At 39.2% G+C, this 20,607-nt stretch overlaps 1 protein-coding gene across 6 annotated transcripts in view; it reads right to left on the bottom strand.

Moving 5' to 3' along the window:
- Positions 1-470: 470 nt before the first annotated feature.
- LOC124234301 (synaptojanin-1) overlaps positions 471-20,607 on the bottom strand; it is an 88,366-nt gene continuing 68,229 nt past the window's right edge. For 3 of the 6 annotated variants that reach the window (XM_046651603.1, XM_046651604.1, XM_046651605.1), the window contains exons 24-32: positions 17,798-18,007; positions 16,722-16,865; positions 16,146-16,184; positions 14,428-14,475; positions 13,141-13,179; positions 12,935-13,005; positions 9,991-10,099; positions 9,531-9,748; positions 471-4,180 (exon numbers count right to left, since the gene is read on the bottom strand). In XM_046651603.1, coding sequence (XP_046507559.1) covers positions 3,365-4,180; positions 9,531-9,748; positions 9,991-10,099; positions 12,935-13,005; positions 13,141-13,179; positions 14,428-14,475; positions 16,146-16,184; positions 16,722-16,865; positions 17,798-18,007 — 1,694 coding nt within the window. In that variant the 3' untranslated portion in view covers positions 471-3,364. The remainder of the gene's footprint in view (positions 4,181-9,530; positions 9,749-9,990; positions 10,100-12,934; positions 13,006-13,140; positions 13,180-14,427; positions 14,476-16,145; positions 16,185-16,721; positions 16,866-17,797; positions 18,008-20,607) is intronic. The other 3 variants (XM_046651607.1, XM_046651608.1, XM_046651606.1) reach the window with 2 other exon arrangements.

Genomic DNA, 20,607 nt, shown 5'->3' with positions numbered 1-20,607 from the left:
AGTTTGGCAGTTTTTTAAAAAGCCAAGGATGCAACTACCACTGGCCCAGCAATTGCACTCCTGGGCATTTATCCCAGAGCAATGAAAACTTGTTTACACAAAAATCTGTACATAAATGTGCACAGCAGCTTTATTTATAGTAGCCTCAAACTGGGAACAACCCAGATGTCCCTCAGCGGGTGAACGGTTACACCAACGGTGGTACCTCCATACAATGGACTACTACTAGCAATCAAAAGGGACGAACTAGTGATGCGCACAATCCAGATGAATCTCCAGAGAACTGTGCTGAGTACAAAAGCCAATCCCAGAAGGTTACATACCATACGATTCCACTTATATAACATTCTTGAAGTGGCAAAATATAGAAATGGGGACCAGATTAGTGGTTGCCGGAAGTTAAGGACAAGAGAGGGGGACAGGATGGGAGGGTAGTGGAAAAAGGGCAAGGGGAGCGCTCTTCGCGGTGATGGAAATGTTCTGTATCACTGTTGATGTCTGGCTGTGGTATTATGCTACAGTTTTGCAAAATGTCACCACTGGGGGGATCTGGGTAAAGGGTACCTGGGATCTCTGCATTATTTCTTACAACTACATATAAATCTACAATTATCTTAAAGTTTTTTTAAAGCCTATTATTCTGTAACTTCTTAAACAGAGGTTAATGAACATACATCAAGGTTATTGTTTTGAATAGCAGTCTTACCAGACTGACAAAAGGCAGTACTCATCGGAACTACTAGCCTCAGCCTCTTTCTTGGGGTCTTCTTCGCCAGTCTCTTCTCTGGTCTGGCTGTTCCTGTGCCTATTTCCCCTCTGCCCCAGGCCGTTTCTTTTGCTGTGGGCTAGAAAATCATTGTTCGGGCTTCATGTGTTATTTTCCAGGCAACAAGATTTTGAATGAAGGCCTCTCTTACAGAAGAAGTGCATGGGTTTCTTAACGATGATTAGTAATCTCAGAATCTCTTTTTTCTGACATTTAGAGTAAGTATCAAACGGAGAAGTGAAATTGATGAAAATAAGGTCATGAATTAAAATAGCTGATCTGACTGACAATAAGCGTTAATCCCCAAATGTCAGTAAACTTGTATATATAAAGTTCTAGGCAAATGGCTAAGAAAATTTCTTTCTTTTTGAGCAAAGTAGTCAATATGGTAAAGACAGGTATATTTATTTCATATGACAGCACATTTCACAGGATATGTACAGAATGTTTGTATACCACTGACTTTAATACTGTACTTCTATAAAGTATATAGTTATAAATACTGTATGCCACATAAGCAATAAAATTCTTACATATAAACAGCAATCTACTATGGAGAACGAGGAATTCACGAAGAGATCCTTAGTGTCTGATTTCTGCTCTGCTTTTAAGAGAACTCGTAAATATTGTAATAATACACAGAATAATGGCTAGTTATTTGCAGCATACCTTTAACTTTCATAACTTTGTGCACTTTCAGCAACTTGCCAAATATAATTTTCCTGATAAAGGCAGAGCTGCTGCATGATATGTATATTTTCGACAGTAGTTAATATTTAATAGGAAACACTGCTCACAGAACTGCAGTCTGCACTAGGGAAGTTTCTCATGAATTATTTGCTAATGGAGAGCAAATGCCATTTACATTAATCATATAGGTGTTAAAGCCACAGTTTCAACAAGTTAATTCACATTTTGAAGCACAATGCTTAGAGTAATACTGCTGTTTAAAATATACTACTGCTGAAATTAATAGAACCCCCAAAAAAGCACAATATAAAACTCGTGAGAGTTATTTCTAACAGCAAATCCTGGCTGTTAACAGAGAGAGGATTACTTCTATAAATATAGTATTTTGATAACATTTGAGCATTTAGAAAAGTGCTTTCCTACTCAATGTGCTCTACGTGGTTAAGTGCAATGCGGTTTGCTGTGCTTTCACATTTCACAGATTCTTAGCCATGAACTCTATTTCTGATAGCCCTCCCATGCACATCTTCAAAGGTTAAATGTGGACAATGTGGATGCCTACAACTCTATATGAAAGGAATGTTCACAGAAGTCGTAATGGGTAAAGAGGATTTTAACTTAAACTGACAACAAAACAATATTGCTCAAGGAGTCTTCTGATTGGGGTTACTTACTGATATCAAAATACTACATCCTGTAAAAATTCTGTGTACTTCTTCATAAAATTAATAAAAGCAGGATCAGTTGCATATTGGCAGTGCAGGAGACAAAATCCACAGCTAACTTGAGATGCAGTCTCTAAAAACATAAAGCAGCATCACAGATGTGTTCTGTAGCTCTAGGGGAGAGAGCGGACACTGAGCAGACCCCAAATTCAAAACACTCTGTGGACTGCTGCTTTCCCTGCTGACCGAGTTCCAGGGCAAAAGCAGCCAGTGTGAGAGGGAAATGAAAACAGATCCCTTAACGTACCGAGAAAGGAGAGGACGCTTCGCTCTAAGATTCCTCACTGAACTTGGTGGCATGTGCCTTCCCGCCTACAAGGCCATAGCACTTTTTGAAAGGGCTGGAGTGTTTGTCTACATGACAGTGACCACAAAATACGCTGCTTCCAGCTGCAAGAACCTCCCCCCAGAGCAAAGCATATGGAGGTGCTGGAGTGGAAAGTAACAAGGATGGACGTTATGTGCGTGGTTGAAGGGGCAGGGTGTGGGGATGGTAGGAAGTTCTGGTTCTGTAGTGAGATTATTCTAGTCATGGAAAGAAAATTAATGAAATGTCCAAATTCCATTTATAGCCATCCTTCTGATAATGAAATACTGAAAAAACAACTCTGTTAGAACTTTCAGGTAAAAATTTGGTCTGTGTTATATCCTAGAACTTAGATTATGAATTTTACAAATATGTAAATGTATATATGTGTGCATGTGTGTGTGCACACGTATACATATTTTTTTTTAAAGCAATGCCTTTCAAACTTCTCTTTCAGTATAACTTTGATAGCTCTTTAGTAAATACTTACAAGTACTGATTGTTAACAAGTACCAAAGGGCTGGCAGTAATGTCAGCTAGAAGCTGTTTGCGCTTTTTGAGATTCTTCAGAGAAGACCAAGAAAGAATTTCTGAATGAGGACTATTTTCTAAAGTAGTTTTGAGCACTTTTTATGGCTACTACTCTCTTATTTATCCAAGCATAAACACACCAAAACTCCAGTTAATAATGAGAAGGATTTTTCCTTATTTCCAATATACACATATTCCAACTTTGTACACATTAAATAGTGGTATTTCATGACGACATCAGTGCACTTAACAATTACTTATTGCACATAATGAATAACTAATGCCCAATCCTTTTGGCTCTACCCTGCCAAAACTAAAAAGACCACTGTTTCCTAGTGTATACCATTATCTTTCTGTAAAGTCTAGTGTGGGTGATGCCTTAGATGCCAAAGTTGTGACAGGCTCTACTGGTGGGGTGGTACCAGGTGGGAGCAGAGGGACAGGAGGTGGAGGTGGTCTTCTTGACGGCAACACACAGAAAGAAACATTTGTACGTTTACTCCAGTCATTATCAAAGGTCACGCTGGAGCCAGAAGATGCACGTGGCTGATTACCCAGTAAGTCTGGACAACAAGTTGACTTTGACTGCCCTTTCACACCAAAGTCTTCTTCCTCCTCAAAGGTTACCCATCCTTTTGGGTTGCTATTTTTTACCATAGACTGGCCCTGCTGATCAAAACTGTCCTTAAAGCCATCAAATGAAGATAAAGGCTTGCTTTTGTTACGACCAAGAGGCTTCAGAGAAAGGAAAGGAGTGTTAGCAACAGGCTCTTCTTTGGAGAACCATAAAGTTGCCTCTGATTCTTGAGACTCGGCTCGAAATGGGTTTCCAGAAGCAGCAGTCCTGTCAGTGAAAGGGTTTGTGCTGCTCAAGGTCGTAATAAATGGGTTTGGTGAACATCGCATATTTTCCTGGGATTTACTCCGGGCTGGAATTGGAGGCATTGTTGGCATGCAACTTGCAGAACTCAAAGTATTAATGTTACTTTGTGTTGCAGAAGGTGACTGAATCAACCCCTTCAGGTCTGGGGTTGGAACAAGTGATGTGTGGACAGGTAACTGAGCCTTTGATACAGCAAGCAGATTAAATGACAGATCTTCAAATGGGTCACTCTTTAATGGCGATTCCAGTCTGACAGCAGATACTCCATTTGTTTTTACCTGGAAAAGAAAGAGAGCACTGAATAATCAAAAAAAAGTAATATATTTACTTGTAATACCCCCTATGCTTCCTGTCCCAATTATTCTTCATTCTGGGGGGCAAGTGTACAAATTTAGAAAATAAAAAGCAGTTTTGTGTAATTTGTTATTCTGGTGGTTTAAGTAAAACAGCTAAAATCTTATGCTTTAAAAAGTCCTTGACAAGTAAATCCTTTTATTAAATACATTTTTTTAAATCCCAAAGAAATTAAACAGCTTATTTCATTCATGCAAGTATTGATATGATAAAATGGAGAATTATACAGAATTAGCAAATGAGTTTTGCTCATGTCCAGTTCTATCAAATGTTAACACTAACTTAAGAAACTCATATTCAGATCTTATGCTAAATCTGTATAAATAAACTTCCAACACCCATGGATGATGATGATGTGGTTTCATTGTTCTTTTAAATATATTTTAATTGAAAGTTAATGTTAACTATGGAAATTAAACTTTATGAATGAAAATTAATTTTATTAGTATATTTGTATTCATAAGCTGAAGACAATGCATCTTTTCCTTTTCCACTTGGAAAAATGAATTTTCAAAGCGTTCTCTGCCTTTTAATGTAAGTCCTCCTTTGTAGCATAAACTCTGTGAATAATGTGAGTGCTCCTTAATGGACCTTCCTCAGCTTGTCAAAATGTTCCAAAACAGATAGGCTTATTAATAACCAAATGCGATGACTGTTTAAAACCAGGGTAAAAAGATGTCATTTTCTGTTTGGTATATTAATTCTGAAACCAGAATGAAGCTGTGCCCAGAGTGGTGCACAGTCCTTTCTATGTGACAGAGCTGGCAGTGAGCTGTTATTGGGAGGACAAGTGTTCTGAATTACCGTACAGTCATAAAAAATCTGCACTCTGTGCGCAGTTCACAGAGAAGCCAGGTGGAGTGGAGCATGGCTGGGGACTGAGCAAAGCCAATTTTTCTTCTGGGAAACAGAACTATGGTCCTGGTCATATGAGCAGATTAGCTCATCAAGCACTTCATTTTAATTTTTAAAAACTCTACATAATTATTAAAACTAGGTGGATGACTTGGATATTTATGCCAGATTTAAAAATAAGAAAACAAACCTTTGGGTTGAAAAGAACAGGGGAGGGAATATTTCAGCTCAAGACTTGCAATGTGACAAAATGGAGCACTAACCAAAATGAATTTAGATAGTTGTTAAAGTAAAATAACTAAACGTTCATGAAATAGGCTGAAATAGAGGACAGCACTCCCAATAAAACATTACTGTGTCTTAGGAAACAGTAACGTGGTGCTTAAGAACAGGGAAGGCTGTTCATTTGCACAGGGAAGTGCTGTGGATAATTGCATGAGCGACCAACTTCCAAGTATCCGATTTTCCTATTCAATTGTCCTAGAACACACTTTATAATTGAATAAACAAGTATATTTTCTTCAAACAACTTAATAAATTTGTACAAAATTAAAGAGTAAACATGTTACAGACTCTAAACTGTATTGTAAGTGTATTAAAGGTAAACAGACCTAAATATGGAAATCCACTCGAGAGGCAAATTTATTATAGACACCATAAAATCACAATTAACTCTAGATTACCAAAAATCTCTGGATTATTTAGGATTAATACAACACAACGGAAGTACTTGATGAAGCCTGGGACCCAATTCTCCCATGGCAGATACAACAGTGCACAACACAGACATTATAGGACAGGAGAATTGTATGCTTTGCACAGCTTAGAATACTAGACCTTTGCCAAACAAATGGTATACATTTAAATATCTTTATTTCCACATGTAAAAAAAATGTTTTTCAAAATAAGTTAAAGGTAACTTCATAGAAGCAGGATTTTGCCCAATCAGACTTGAAATTATAATGAGAGCCACACCACCATTCATGACCTTAGAATAATTTATAATCTAAGCAGGATTTGTGATGACTTGACATTAAAAACAGTGGTATTTTAACAGAGAAAGGTGTTGGAAAGATCTTTAAATAATCCTGTTATAATATTAACTTTCATCTTTCTAAATCATCACTCCTTCCTTAGCAAAAATACTCGTTACTAAAATTATTTGAAAAAAACTTCCCAGAAGAAATCTAAGGAAAAAAATGGAATTTTAGATTTATGTAATTATGCCATTGTTAAAACCAAGAACCAATTTGGTTTTGCCAGACTTTCATATACCTAAAGCTTACCTTCTTGAAGTTATATTTTTTAGTTTTGTTAATTTCATAAAAAACAAAGCAAAAAATGGTAAAGCATTAGCAAGAACAACTAAGAATTTAAAATGGTTCCTAAAAATTTAAAATACTAAGAAAAAGAAAAGGCAGGTTTTATGGTATGATGATAGAGTTTATTAATGTGGACAGGTGGTTTTAAAAATGGGTGAAACTTTAGATGTATGAAGTGAAAGACTCATACATCTAATGTGCTACAACAGATGAAAAGCACATAGAAGATTGAGAAATAATCCGATACCTGTTACCCTGATGGTTGCTCCTGCTTTGAGAAAAGGAACACAGACATCAAAGGAAAGAGTTAGGAGGACAATCTGAGACCAACCAGCAACCCTAACAATTCACTCTTCAAAATACTTCTAGGCCTGCATTACACACAGAATGCAAGAGCAGCGACATTTGCAGGTTGTAGCATAAGTTCAAGAGACAATTCCAATTTCTTTTACGATTCTGAAGAAAAAATGTATTGAATTAGGGCTCAAACTTTAATTTTATCTGAAGTTGATTACTAACCACCTCAAAGTTTTGTTATTCCAAAAATAATATTCTAAATAGGTTTCTGGAGCTCTAAAGTTTTAAGCAGCCTATTATGAACTAAACGTCTGTGACCCCCCAAAATTCCAATGTTAAAGCCCTAACCCGCAATGTGCTGGTTTTTGGAGATGGGGCCTTTGGGAGGCAACTGAGGTTAGATGAGGCCACTAGGGTAGGCCTTCATGATGAGATGGGTGCCCTTATGAGAGGACACCCAGACGGCTGGCCTTCTATCTATATGCAAGTACCGAGGAAAGGCCACGGGAGTGAACAGCAAGAAGGCAGCTGTCCGCAAGCCAGGAAAAGAGCCCTCAGCAGAACAATCTACCAGGCCACACACAAAGTATGTGTGGTCTGCCACCAAATCACCACACCCATTCCAGTGAAAAACAGAAATCAAAACAATGCAAAATGACCTAAGAAAATGATATGCGGCAGTCACTGGAATATTCATTCTGGAGCATTTGCGTCACAAGATGACTTTCTGCTGAACACTGCATCTTACTTGAGAGTTGGCTCTCTCTGAAGTTTTTCAGAGTGCTGTGTCCTTCCTACTGGCCTAAGAATACTTACACCATCACAGAGCTTTAGGAGTAAGGTGCACTTTACTATGAAGTGGATGATCGCGTGCTGTCCCAAAGCAGTAACACAAAGCTCTAAGACGGCTACTTTGAAAGGTTTTGGCCCTCCAATTACATTTTAAAAACTACAACAGTACACCTCATTAAAAAAATGAGAAGAAAAATTCATCACTAACTAAGAGTGGATGGCAGAGAGAAAAGAAGAGTAGTCATTTATTGTTTGAAGGATTCTAAAATAATTATGTATCCTCAGCATCCTCAATTTTCTGAACTAAAAAATGTAGACGACTTTTCGGTATTAATTAGCCTAAGAGATCAGTTTATTGTTCTTGATTATATATCCTTCTTAGCTTTTACAAATGTGACCAATAGTCTAATGAGTAAGTGCTAATTGCCAACAGTATTTATATTGTTTTAAGAGTCATATTTAGGGGCCGGCCTGGTGGTGCAGCAGTTAAGTGCACATGTTCTGCTTTGGCGGCCGGGGGTTTGCCAGTTCGGATCCCGGGTGCAGACATGGCACCCCTTGGCACGCCATGCTGTGGCAGGCATCCCACATATAAAGTAGAGAAAGATGGGCAGGGATGTTAGCTCAGGGCCAGGCTTCCTCAGGAAAAAGAGGAGGATTCGCAGTAGATGTTAGCTCAGAGCTAATCTTCCTCAAAAAAAAAAAAAAGAGTCATATTTAATTTATTATCTGTTTTTCATTATGTAGAAGCAAAAGAAACTGTTAACTTCTGCCAACTAGGTGGACATACTAAGATATCTGTAAAAATAAATGCAAACTATTATTTAGAAATGTACTTAAGGGACACTGCCATTGTGCCATATTTCTATATTTTAAACTTTCCATAGTTTAAAAGCAGACTTTTAAAACTTTACACAGTTCTTTGGCCTTGATGGCCTTTCAAGTCACAACTTTAGGATCAATAAAATGTAAGGCTAGACAATAAAAAATATGCTTACTAAATATAAATTTAAACAATTTTATTGAAATGTATATAACAAAAACTAAGTAAAACAGCATCCAAATAAAAATAAAACCATTTAACTTGCATGACTACTCTTGTATTAAAATAGCTCTGTATACACATGCCAGAGGCTTTCCAGTGTGAGATCACTGTGACGTAACAGCCGTGCCTGCGATCCTATGATTTCCACTCACCAAGGCAACGGCACTGCTTTCTGTGCGACACTAATGAGGTGACTTAGCACATTGATGGTTTTTCTCTTGTGACTAAGCCTCCTGCTGCACGCCCAGCCCGTCTAAACATATCCAATGTGACTGAAACCAAGATCCCGGAGGAACCCGAGTGCCAGCTCCAGCACAGATGCGAACCGTGCTTGCTTCAAGAGGAATAAAGGATCGTTCTGTTTATTGGAGATCAACCACATGCTAATGTCAGGGGGTGATCTGACTGCCTCTCTCTCCAGGAAGTAAAAGCCAAAATTTGCTATGAACAGTAAGAAAAATAAACAATTGCTGTCTATCCTAACTTATCAATTATCCAAATTATGAATAAAAAAACCAAAAGTCATAGACACTTTAAACATTAACATGATAAAACAGCCTGGGAGGCACTTGAAAATTCCCTAAAGAGCCCTAATTTAGGATCACTCTCTGAGAAAGCATGATCTAAGCAACAGGTTAAAAAAAAAGCCAAAAAACCCAAACCCTCAGTCAAACCATGCGTTTGTTACGTGACTAGTTTGAGATGTCAAGTGACACCAACTGTCGAAGGCATATCTCAAGACACTATTACTATCAAAAGGCAAAAATAAAAAAGAAAATTGAATCTTATATTTGTTTATTTCTTATAAAAGCTAATAATTAAAAATAAATGTTCAAAAACTATACCAAAAGCATCAAATATACCTCAATAAAAAAAAAAAAGAAAAGAAAAACAATGGTGGCTAAAAAACAAACAAAATCCCAAGGCATCACAGATGATCTGTTGTTTACTAGTAGGACTTACCTGCGGCTGTGAGGGAGGTTCTGAAGGCAAGCCGTGGGACGACTTGCTCCGAGGTGGTGGCTGTGGCGGGGTTTCCAGGTATGGCTGCGGGGCAGACTGAGGCATAGGTGCTGCCACAGGGACAAGAGGCTCCTGCATCTTTTGAACAGGTGGGGGCAGAGAAGGCTGCACAGGAAGGGCAGCCTGAGGCTTCAGTGGTTCAGGAAGAAGAGGTGAACCTAAAATAATCATTTTCACATGTTAGGTGTTTTCTAGAAAGCCACGTTTTATCCTTCCTTTAGTGCAATGTTAGGAGTTTCGAATCCCCTCCCCCAACAAGTGGCCTCACTTCTTGTGGCATAAAGAAAGAAGGATATCCCTGTCTGAGTAAGTTGCAGAAGGTGAGAGACCACAGAAAGAAGAAGGCAAAGTGAAAGGACGGAATGCAGAAGGAAAGTGGTATTTCTAACATGGTGTCGACCTTTCAGCACTTCCGGTGGTTTGCTTTGGCTCTCAGGAGTCAGTCTTCCGGCGGACGCCCGAGCGTGGCTCTGTGGAGCGCTGATGACTCCAGCACGGGGCGGAATGGTCTAGAAATGGGAAATGTAACATTGGAGACATTACTTGTTTTCAACAGATAAGATTTTGTTAAAATATTTGCTTTTGCACCTTATTTAATCCCCTCTCTGGTGTTATTCCCCATCTTTTCCTTTTCATTGCTCGCTATTTACAGCCAAATAGTCACACGAGTTAAAATCTTCCCTTTTATCTTTCACTGTTTACTGCCAGGCACTCTGCTAATTAAGCACTGTGGAGGCATTTCCATTTCACTTCAAAATATCCCTCATACGTAGGTATTATTTATCATCTCTATTTCAAATTAAGGTGATGAAATGTATGTAACTTTCCCAAGACTACAAAGATAGGAAACTAAGCCTGGAGCCGACTCAGGCCTGCCAAGCCGCGGGGCCCTTGCTCGTCACCCGAGCATGGCTGGTGTAATGGGAGATGGGCCGGTGTCAAAGTTGCCGAGGAGATGGAGACACACACTGAGCAACAAAGACGCATACAAAAATCCACACCCTGGGATTTTTTTCTTTAAATACAGAAGTAAAAACTCTTGAATGACTAACTCAATATGCTAAACTAAATACATTAAAAGACACACTGGTGAAAAATATGTTTTCTATTTTCATAAGTTTGCAGAAGCCTTAAGCCCCCAATACTTATTTTAAGCAAAATTATGCACGCAATCTCACAAAATCCTGACTTTCCTTCCCTCTTCTTACAGTATTACATAGAACAAAGAAAGTACTTGTGGTGGAGTCAGTGAATCGCAATTTTCCTTTTTTGGAAAAAAGGAGAATGGGTAATAGATATCTTTAGGCATATTTTACAGATGTTTTAATTTGGAGTGTATTACAGTCACATGTTGCTTAACAGCAGGGATACGCTCAGAACTGCGTCGTTAGGAGATTGCGTCATTGTGGGAACATCACAGAGTGTCCTCACACAAACCTAGGTGCTACAGTCTACTCCACACCTAGGCCACGTGGTCCTAATCTCATGTGACAAAAGTCATATATGCAGTCCGTCACTGACTGAAATGAGCCTTATGTGGCACATGACTGTACTGCATACAGAAAAGGACCTTTAGATTGGATGTTAAATAGACAGCTACAACAGAAAAGACAAAATTTCTATCTTGGAATTTTTATGAGAATGTCTTACTAGAAATTAGAAGTAGTTTCATCACAAGTAGTTTCTTAATTGCTCACAACTTTAATTTCTAGTTACAGTAGCAGTTCCCAGTTCCCACTCCTCAGCTAGAGGCCTCCCAGCAGCCCCAGACTGCCCTAGACTAGCCTAAGTCACTGTTTACTGGTTTCCATTTTCTTTTTTAAAAAAATTGTTATATTCCAGAGAAAATTTTCATTCAGGTAAATAATAGAATAATTAAGCATATAAAAGAATATATGATAAACGTAGAGCAAACCACAGATTCACAAGGTAGGAGAAAGGCCCGGCAACAGCATCTGCTCTCTTACTTTCCTGGTTTTTTTTTTTTTTTTTTTTTTTTTGGTGAGGAAGATTGGCCTAAGCTAAGATCTGTTGCCAATCTTTCTCATTTTTCCTTGAAGAAGACTATCACTGAGCTAACATCTGTGCCCATCTTCCTCTATTTTGTATGCAGGACACTGCCACAGCATGGCTTGATGAGCAGTATGTAGGTCCGCGCCTGGGATCTGAACCCGCAAACCCCAGGCCATCAAAGCGCAGCACATGAACTTAACCACTATGTCACCAGGCTGGTCCCATGCTTGCCTACTTTTAATACCTACAGAACCAGTTTCAGTATGCTAACTCTATCATAAAAACTTTTTTCTGAAATCTAATTTTAAAATCCTTCTTATAGGGGCCAGCCCCATGGCCAAGTGGTTAAGTTCGCGAGCTCCGATTCAGTGGCCCAGGGTTTCACCAGTTCGAATCCTGGGCGTGGACATGGCACCACTCATCAGGCCATGCTAAGGCGGCATCCCGCATGCCACAACTAGAAAGACCCACAACTAAAAATACACAGCTATGTACAGGGGGGCTTTGGGAGAAAAAGGAAAAAGAAAATCTTTAAAATCCTTCTTAGTGAAGGATGACTTTATATCCTCATTAATTACTCAGATAATATGATAAAAAGTTGCCCCAATACATCACTCCCTCATAGACTTGGTGATTCTAAGATATTCAGTGACCACAATTACTTAAGAATATCACTTTTATTCAAATAAGGAAGTGCAGATGATGGTCCCTGACTTAAGATGGTTTGACTTTAAGGCAGTGAGAAAGTGATCTGCACCAGAAGAAACCATACTTTGAATTCTGAATTGTGCTCTTTTCCGGGGCTGGTGATACGTGGTGCCATCCTCCCTCGGGACGCTGGGCAGTGGCAGTGAGCCGCAGCTCCCAGTCAGCCCGTGATCACCAGGGTGAGGAACCGAGACACTAACCATTCTCTTTTTCACTTTCAGTCCAAAATTCAATAAATTACATGAGATACTCAACACTTTATTATAAAATAGGCGCTGTGTTAGCTGATTTTGCTCAACTGTAGCCTGAGGGAAGTGTTCTGAGCACGTTGAAGGTAGGCTAGGCTAAGCCGTGATGTTTGGAAGGTTATGGATATTAAATCCATTTTCAACTTACAATGGGTTCATCAGGAATATAACCCCATGGTTAGCTGAGGAACATCGACGTTTAGTTATTTTTGAAGAGTATGTTAACATAATGTGAGAGGTGCAAGGTAAGCAGGAGATTGTCAAGTGCCATGCCCTCATTTTAGAGTTGAGGAAACAGTCAAGATAACCCATTTGACGAGCAGCAAATTGGGGCCCAGAGCCAGCCCTCTGGGCTCCCAGGCCAGGTGTGCCTACCGGTCTGGCTGCACTGTATCCAGCTGGCCCCGGGCCTGTGAGTCCTGCCTGAGGTGAAGGCTGATTGCGTCCTGCAACACAGACATCACACCATGTATTTCAGGTTCTTTTAAAAAACAAAGAAACAAGAAACCATGCACTTATATCCTAAGCGTCTATTCACGGTCCAGTTTTAAGGGTAAGTAGCTAAATTCAAGCATTTTTACCTATATTATCTTTCCGCGTTGTTCCAGGGCTTTTGGGTGCTTTGAAGTAGGAGGGGAAAAAAAATCAGTCATAAGTAAACAATAAAGCAATCAGTTGGCTACTGTTTCATTACTGGCAGAAATGGGGGCATGAGATGGTAACAAAAGTACTTTGCTTTGGATAATGATGAATGAAATGAAATATCTGAAATACCTAAATGAAATATCTCAGAAGAGAGAAAAACTAGAATTCTTAGAGTGACATTTATGAGAGACAACTTAGTCCTCAATCTGATACCTCACTCGTGGGGTTACTTTTAAGGCGACTTTCCCAGCAAAGCTCTCCTGTGAACCGCGAAAACACAAGGTCAGCTCGTGTAAAGGACAGCCTCTCAGAGCCTGGCCCACAAATCGCCCCTGAGCAAACAGAGCTGCATTCTCAAGTTACACCAAAGGTGCCAACAACGCTGTTTCAGCACTTCAGGCTGTAGATGCCATTATGCACAAAGCAATCTTAGGACGAGACCTTTCGGATTTCTATAACAAACTCCCATGATGAAGGTAGAAGACAGGCACATAGGACTACTAAATATCTGCCTTATGGAAGACAGTGTTAAAATATGGTTCAGACTCATTAGAAATGTAGTGGAAGGATGAAATGAAATAAATCACTTTTGGGGCAAAAAGGAGTACGGGGGACTAGTAGGGGCAACTTCTCAGATTTATTCTTTTTTGAAAGGAAATTCAAGTGCAACTGTTATATGAAATACAACAGCCGTTTAATAACTATAATCTTAATTAATGGCTTCTAGTCTTAATGGTCTTTAAGCAAATTTAGTTCAGCATCATTATACATAAAAATATTTGTTACTTGAAATCATCCACACAATACCATATTCTTGGACCTGAATTAATAGGGTTTAATTACAATTATTAATTTTTAAAACTTCAGCGTTAGTATAGTAACTTTATAAACATTTGACTTATTCTGAAAAGAATTTTGAAGGCATTCTTCTCAAAATAACATTGTACAGTAATTTCACCTCCTAAGTATATATGAAATATATCCAAAACAGAGTGCAAAACAACATAAGACTCTTAGGGAAATTAAACGGATATCCATTAGAAACTATACACAACACAGAATGAAAAGAGAAAAAATACAAGGTTACAATGTATACATAAGGAGGGGAAGGGGAAATTTACAGTCAGACTAAGAAAAGATTTAGTATTCCTTTAAACACTGGAGGGGCTGACATTTAGAAATAAAATGAGAGATCTATTTCTATGATGCGAAAGTCTTGTTACCTTCCATCTCTCGCCTAGCTACCCCAGGACTGGGAGGGGCTCCAATACCTTTTTAGAGAAAGAACAGAAGCTGTATATTGTTCAGGGCCCACAGCACAGAATGAAAGGCAGGCACACAAAACAGTTTCTGTGTTAAACTTACTTTTGCAAAAAGGTTCTTTTACTGCTTTAAGTTTCTTCAAAGATATCAATACAAAGTAACTTTAGATGCCAAGCCCAAACCTGAGTCCTCCCTTTCCTCAAGCAGAGGAGTGGAAATGGGATGACAGTTTTCTTTTTCTATCTGAGATTACTAGATGTAGGGAATTTAAAAATGTTTAATGAAAGCCTTTGCTTTATGATCCTCTCATTCCTTATATTCAGACTTAAATCTCTAATAAAAGCTCCAATGTCTGACAGTCAAAAAGGAAAAAACCATAAAGGCTCAATTTCATCTTAAATTTCTATGAGACTACATAGTCTCTTACAAGTTATTTTAATACATTACTTTAAAAAAAACTCTAAACGTACCATAATGACTTTATCTAAGCTTACTGCCTTAAAGGAGTTATTGGTTTACAGGGTAAAAAAAATATGCTGCAAACACTACCTACAAAAGAATGATGAAGAGAAGCAATTTTTAAAAATTAAATCAGTTCCTAAAGTAAGCCACTGAGTTGCTAATCTAACTTTTCACAAATTCATTAAAAAATTTATTTTCTACAGGTTGTTTTCCTAATTAAAGGAGAAGATAAATAGAATTTATCATGAAAATATAAACAAAAGCAGGAGTTTGAAATGGGAAAAATTAATGTCTTCTGTAAGTCAATGGAAAAATTTTCATGTAGCAGTATTTTGCAGAAGCTGTCATGCTGAAATAATTTAGCTATCCTTCTTATACAAAGTCATTAAAATATACACACAAGCAAAGTCAATCTTAATAACATGTGAATTGGTCAGCAATGTCATAGGCAGCTAGACTAGAAATAGACCAACTACACATGTACAGTAAGCCTTAATAATATTAAAACTGGATTTGTCAAAGCTCCTCTTCGGAACTGTGACAACCTGCCTCATCCTTCCTTGAGAATTAGACTAAATGAGCTTGTCAAACTTACACCTCCAACTGAGCTTTGTGAGAAGTTTTCATGTAAACCAAATAAACCAAACAAAAAGTGCTCCATTTGTTAACAAGAATTTTCTTATTGAAAAAATAAAAGAAAATTGCTCTTACATTTTAAAAAATGAAGCATCAGTTTTATGACAAATTATGATAAAGCCATGCAAAATGAAGATATATTTCAGATAATTATTATAACTTTAAATTGCATTCCTAGGAAATTTTGCTAATCCACAAGCTACTAGAAAAGGAACGTACTAGAGCTCTAATACTATCAAATACTTGGGAAATGTTCTATATTCACTGTACCTGAATTCCTTTTGAAATTAATATGATTTTTGGGAAATCTTTGTAACTAAATTGACTACATTTATTAAGAAAAAGTATATCAAGCCCTGATGAATAATTCAACTATGTCTATCTGGGAAATGGAAGCCCTCAGTTCCATTCACTAATAAAACTAAGCTCCAATCTTTTACTTAACAGGAATGTAATGGAAGTTTGGAGCTATTTTTAACCAGGAGTATAAATGTCATTCATTTTGACTTTCAGTCATAGGGATCAAACTCCAAAACATAATGAACCCAGATGCACGCATTATAACAAACATAAACGTTACCTCCAAATTCTTTTCTAGAAGGTGCAGGACTCCTAGCCCCTTATAGTTCATAAGAAAATATGCAGCAGAAAGGAAATGACATTAAAAAGAGTTGAAAGGTCAAAGATTTACTACAGTATTCACGATGTGAAATATCATGTAGGAACTACGTATTAGAACCTTGGTACTATAAAGAAGCTATTATTTAATGCAAATACTTCTAACAATTTAAGTAATGACACTATACTTATTTAAAAAGAACATTTAAACAGATACATAAAACTTTACAGTAAGTATGTTCTTCAGTTCTAATTATACATTTTACAGAAATTAGCACAACTACATCAAATTAGTAAAAATAAAACAAACACTTCTTGCACACTTATACGAGTCAGCTCTGAAAACACACTACAGAAATCAAGTCAGGAAACAATCTTTTTACCTGTTCTGTCACACCTACCACATTCTTTAGAGAACAGCTGATGAAGTGGCAACAATGATAGAAAGACAATAAAATCTAGAAGCTAGAAGTTTGAAAACATGAAAAACATCTCTAAATAGCATGGAGGAGGACTTGGAAATAAAATGGGCCATTACCTGAAGGTGGAGGCGGTCTCTGTGGGGGAGCTGGCCGTGCCGGAGGAGCAACCGGGCGGGGAGGCGGCGGCCGCTTGGGCTCCAGGGTCTGGGAAGAATCCTTCTGCTGCGGCTGTGTTGCTGGCAGGGTGTCAACAGGAGAACCTGAAAAAGTACCTTAAGTAAGAAGATCAGTTTCCAAGTGGGTATGAGCACAAAGGTACAGTACTTCCTATACATCTATGACCAAGTCTCTATTTTGCTAATTTTCTAAATTTGTACCATAGCGTATTGACATGCATTTTTGGTATCAATAACATATGCAGTTCTGCCATTACATTACTCTTCGGTACCATGGAAGCAATAATGCTAGCTCTATATGGACTTCTTAGCTAGGTCCCAAGTGGTGAAGGTGATTTACCGAGCGGGCCTATCAAGACGGCACAAAGTATTCTGTAAGTCATTTGAAATCTGCTGGCAAGTAGAGAGAAAAGAAAGAAAAAGGAGTCTCTTCTTTTCCTGATACCTCAGCTTATCTTGAATTTATTTAACGAAGCCAGTCCTCTAAGAGTGGTATGAGAGAACTAGAGAAGTTTATGAAATGGAAGATGTTTTCTGAAGATGTTGGTTAACATGGAATAGTGACAATCATGTAATGTAACAACTTCCAGAGACAAATCTTCCAACTTTGGAGGAGTAATGAATATAAATTTGAATTAAAAAAATCTGTTCTGTCCCTCTTGCTCCATAGTGTAATACAGGTAATGTACAGATATATAGTGAAGCCTGAATAGTTATCGGCTCTAACTATAATGATAGAAAATCATCAATTATAAGACATGGACAAAGCTGACCACATAGAAAAAGGATTAAGAAAAATTCTTATCTAGTGACAATCATGATGAGTTTCCTTTCCATTTAGGTCTCACCATCTACAAAGTTTCTTCTTTTGTATGAACAGAACGCACGGTACATGTCAGCATATGTGTATGAAAGTTAAACAAAAATGGCTCTCCAAAGGAATCAGAGACTTGACCAGCTGAAATCAAACATATCAGCTGGGGAAAGGCATACAAAACTTTAAATAAAATACACACTTTGTGACGTTGGGTGCCCAGGAGTTCTTGACGGTGCTCGACTCGGTCTTATGGGAAGGGAAGGTACAGGAGCCTCTGAGATTGTAGGTGACTGGCAGGGACTGGTCCGCGGTGAAGAGCTTGGGGAAGTGCCAAGGCCAGAACTTGAAGACGGCTGGAGATGCTGAGGAAGAATCTCCTCTACTTCAGCACTATAGTCATCAACGTCGCCTGAGGAAACGCAAGGTTATCAACGTTACCACCATTTTAATTTCTCAGAAATGTTGTTCATCAATCTAGGTTTTAAGGTGTTGAAATACAGAAAATAAACATGTTAACATTATGACACCACAAAGATGCACAGATTAAGCATGTGGGCAAATATAAATTTATATGTATGAAGCTAGAATTAGTACAAATGCTCTTAGAGAAAATATAATTAAAGAGAGTCTACCCTCTCAGCACAACAGGAGGCCAGTGATGACTCACATGTGGAGCTGGGCTGATTCGAGGGCTTTCAATGCTCCACTGAGCAGCTATCTTGGTGCTGGCTGACTCAAGTTCACTGCTCTCCCTCCAAACTTTCTTACTTGCTCTGTGGACTGTGCCCTCCTCCCCGCCCTCAGCTCAGCAGACAGGCTCTCGAACAGCCACACACCCTTCCCGGAGAGTCTCTTCATACCTTCCATACTTTAATTGAATAGGGGGGAATTTGTTCTCCCCTAAGGTCTCCTCATCTCCACTTTTCTCAGGGCTGGAAAGTGGGGTAAAGGTGCCCCTTGCAACCTAATTCCAATTCTAGACGATTAATCTTCCAACCCTGAATAAAAAGGCCTATTTCTTTAAGGCTGTGCCATCAGGAATTTACATAACACCCTCTATACTCCCTTGATGCCATGATTTCCAACCTCCACCCTTCCAGGCACTTGAACCCATTCATCGAGCACTAAGCAGAGAGCAAGATGGCAACCCATAACCATCTTTCTGAGTGGCATCAAAGTCCATGTGGACAACCCATCAACAACCTAAATGCTTCGCTCTTATCCTCACTGACTCTCACCTCCACTCCAAACACTACAGCCCTCAGAACTGCACTGCCTCTGAACTAATAAACTCAGAACGCTTCTTTCTGACCACCACCTCCCAGCCTTCCGGCTCTCTCCCTCAGTTACTCTTCCCTCTTCTGACTTCATCAGGATCCAGTCCTCTGTTCCCACTACTCTTACCCCACCGAATTTTGCTTCTCTGCACGTGTCTTCAGATTCTACTGTTCTTCACCTCAGCTATTCCCCTCCTGCGCTATTCTTCCATCACCCCTGCATCAATTCCACCATTTAATCTCTTCATAACTGCGCTTGGGCTGCTGAGCGCTGCTGCTGGAGAAAACCACACGGTCCTGATGATGGCAGTCACATTAAATTTGTGGTTTTCAGCCTCTTCTGGGTTCCCAAAGTTGCCAGGCAATTCCATAATTTCCTGGTTCACTCTCCTCCTTACTCCTTTTCTCAGGAACTTTATCTCGAACCTTCTCAACTCTCCTGCACCTATGGGTTGCCCTACTCCTGCAGATAACCTCAACTCTTAAACTACACAGAGAAAAGAGAAATTGTAAGATGGGAAGCCCCCTTCAACCACCTGCCCCCATGCTGGAGTCTAATCACTTGGCTGGCACGCCCATATTTGTAGAGGAACAAATGGGGTTCTGCCCACGCCATGTTCTCGGTGACCTTGCTCTATCACTCATTTTGCCCTGCCCCGCCCTGATATCATCAGCCATTCCATCAGCACTGGGCATTCTCAAGCGTCTCCCATTTCAAAACAACACTCCCTAGATCCCCAGCCTCCCTGGAGCAACTGCCTTCCTTCCTCTTTTCCCTGTCTCACTTCTTTAAAGAGTTGTCTAGAGACACTCTCTCCACTTCTTCACCTTCTATCCACACCTCAATTACCACCATCTGGCTTCATCACTCCAATGAAATCACTCTCATGAATGTCACCAACAGCCCCCTTCCCTGATATTAAATCCAAAGGGCAAGTTGCAGTCCTCATTTCTCCTCATCCCTCTGTGACATAGGACTTCAGCGACGACTACTTCCTTGTTACCATTTCTTTCCTTGATTTTTAAGTCACTATATTTTCTTGGCTCTGTGACATTTCTAGTGGTTTTTTCTCATTTTCCTTTTATGGGCAGACTTCCTCTGCCTATCCTTAAAGTCTGTGTTTCTCTGTACTCCATCCCAGGACCAGCTCTCTCCAATCTCTATGCAATGCTTTGGGCCAAGCTAATACATACCCATGGCTTCAACTGCCATTAGGGCTGCCTTGTGAACCAAGAGCTCTCTGCTGAGCACCAGGCCCACAAAACCATAGCCTCCATCTGGGCCTGACAGACTCCACAGACACCTCAAATTCAACATATTCAAAAACAAATTCATCTTCCACCCCACGCCTGATCCTCTTCCAGCATTCTTTTTTCTTCATTTACTGCCTCACAAGCATACATGCATAATCAACTTAGATCCTCTTTTCCCCTTGGGCCCCTGCACATTCCTTCTTCCTGGTTCACCCCTGTCTACCTTCTTTAATCTAACACCCACTCAGTCTTCAGATTCTCAACTTAAATTTCATTTCCTCTGGGAAGCCTTTCTCAACTTTCCAAATCTAAGTTAGGCAACTCTCCCATGAACTACCCCAGCATCATTCATTATTGCTATTATGTCACTTGATTATAACTGCCTGCTTACTTATGTGTAACACCCACTAAGCTGTGAGTTCTGGGAGGGCAAGGATGACACCTTTTGAATTTCCAGCACCTAGCACGTACCTAGCAC

The sequence above is a fragment of the Equus quagga genome, unplaced genomic scaffold (assembly GCF_021613505.1).
Source record: "Equus quagga isolate Etosha38 unplaced genomic scaffold, UCLA_HA_Equagga_1.0 73442_RagTag, whole genome shotgun sequence".
In the NCBI taxonomy this organism is placed as follows: Eukaryota; Metazoa; Chordata; class Mammalia; order Perissodactyla; family Equidae; genus Equus; species Equus quagga.
Note: the sequence above shows the minus strand (reverse complement) of the source record. Positions and strands in the feature narration are given on the sequence as shown.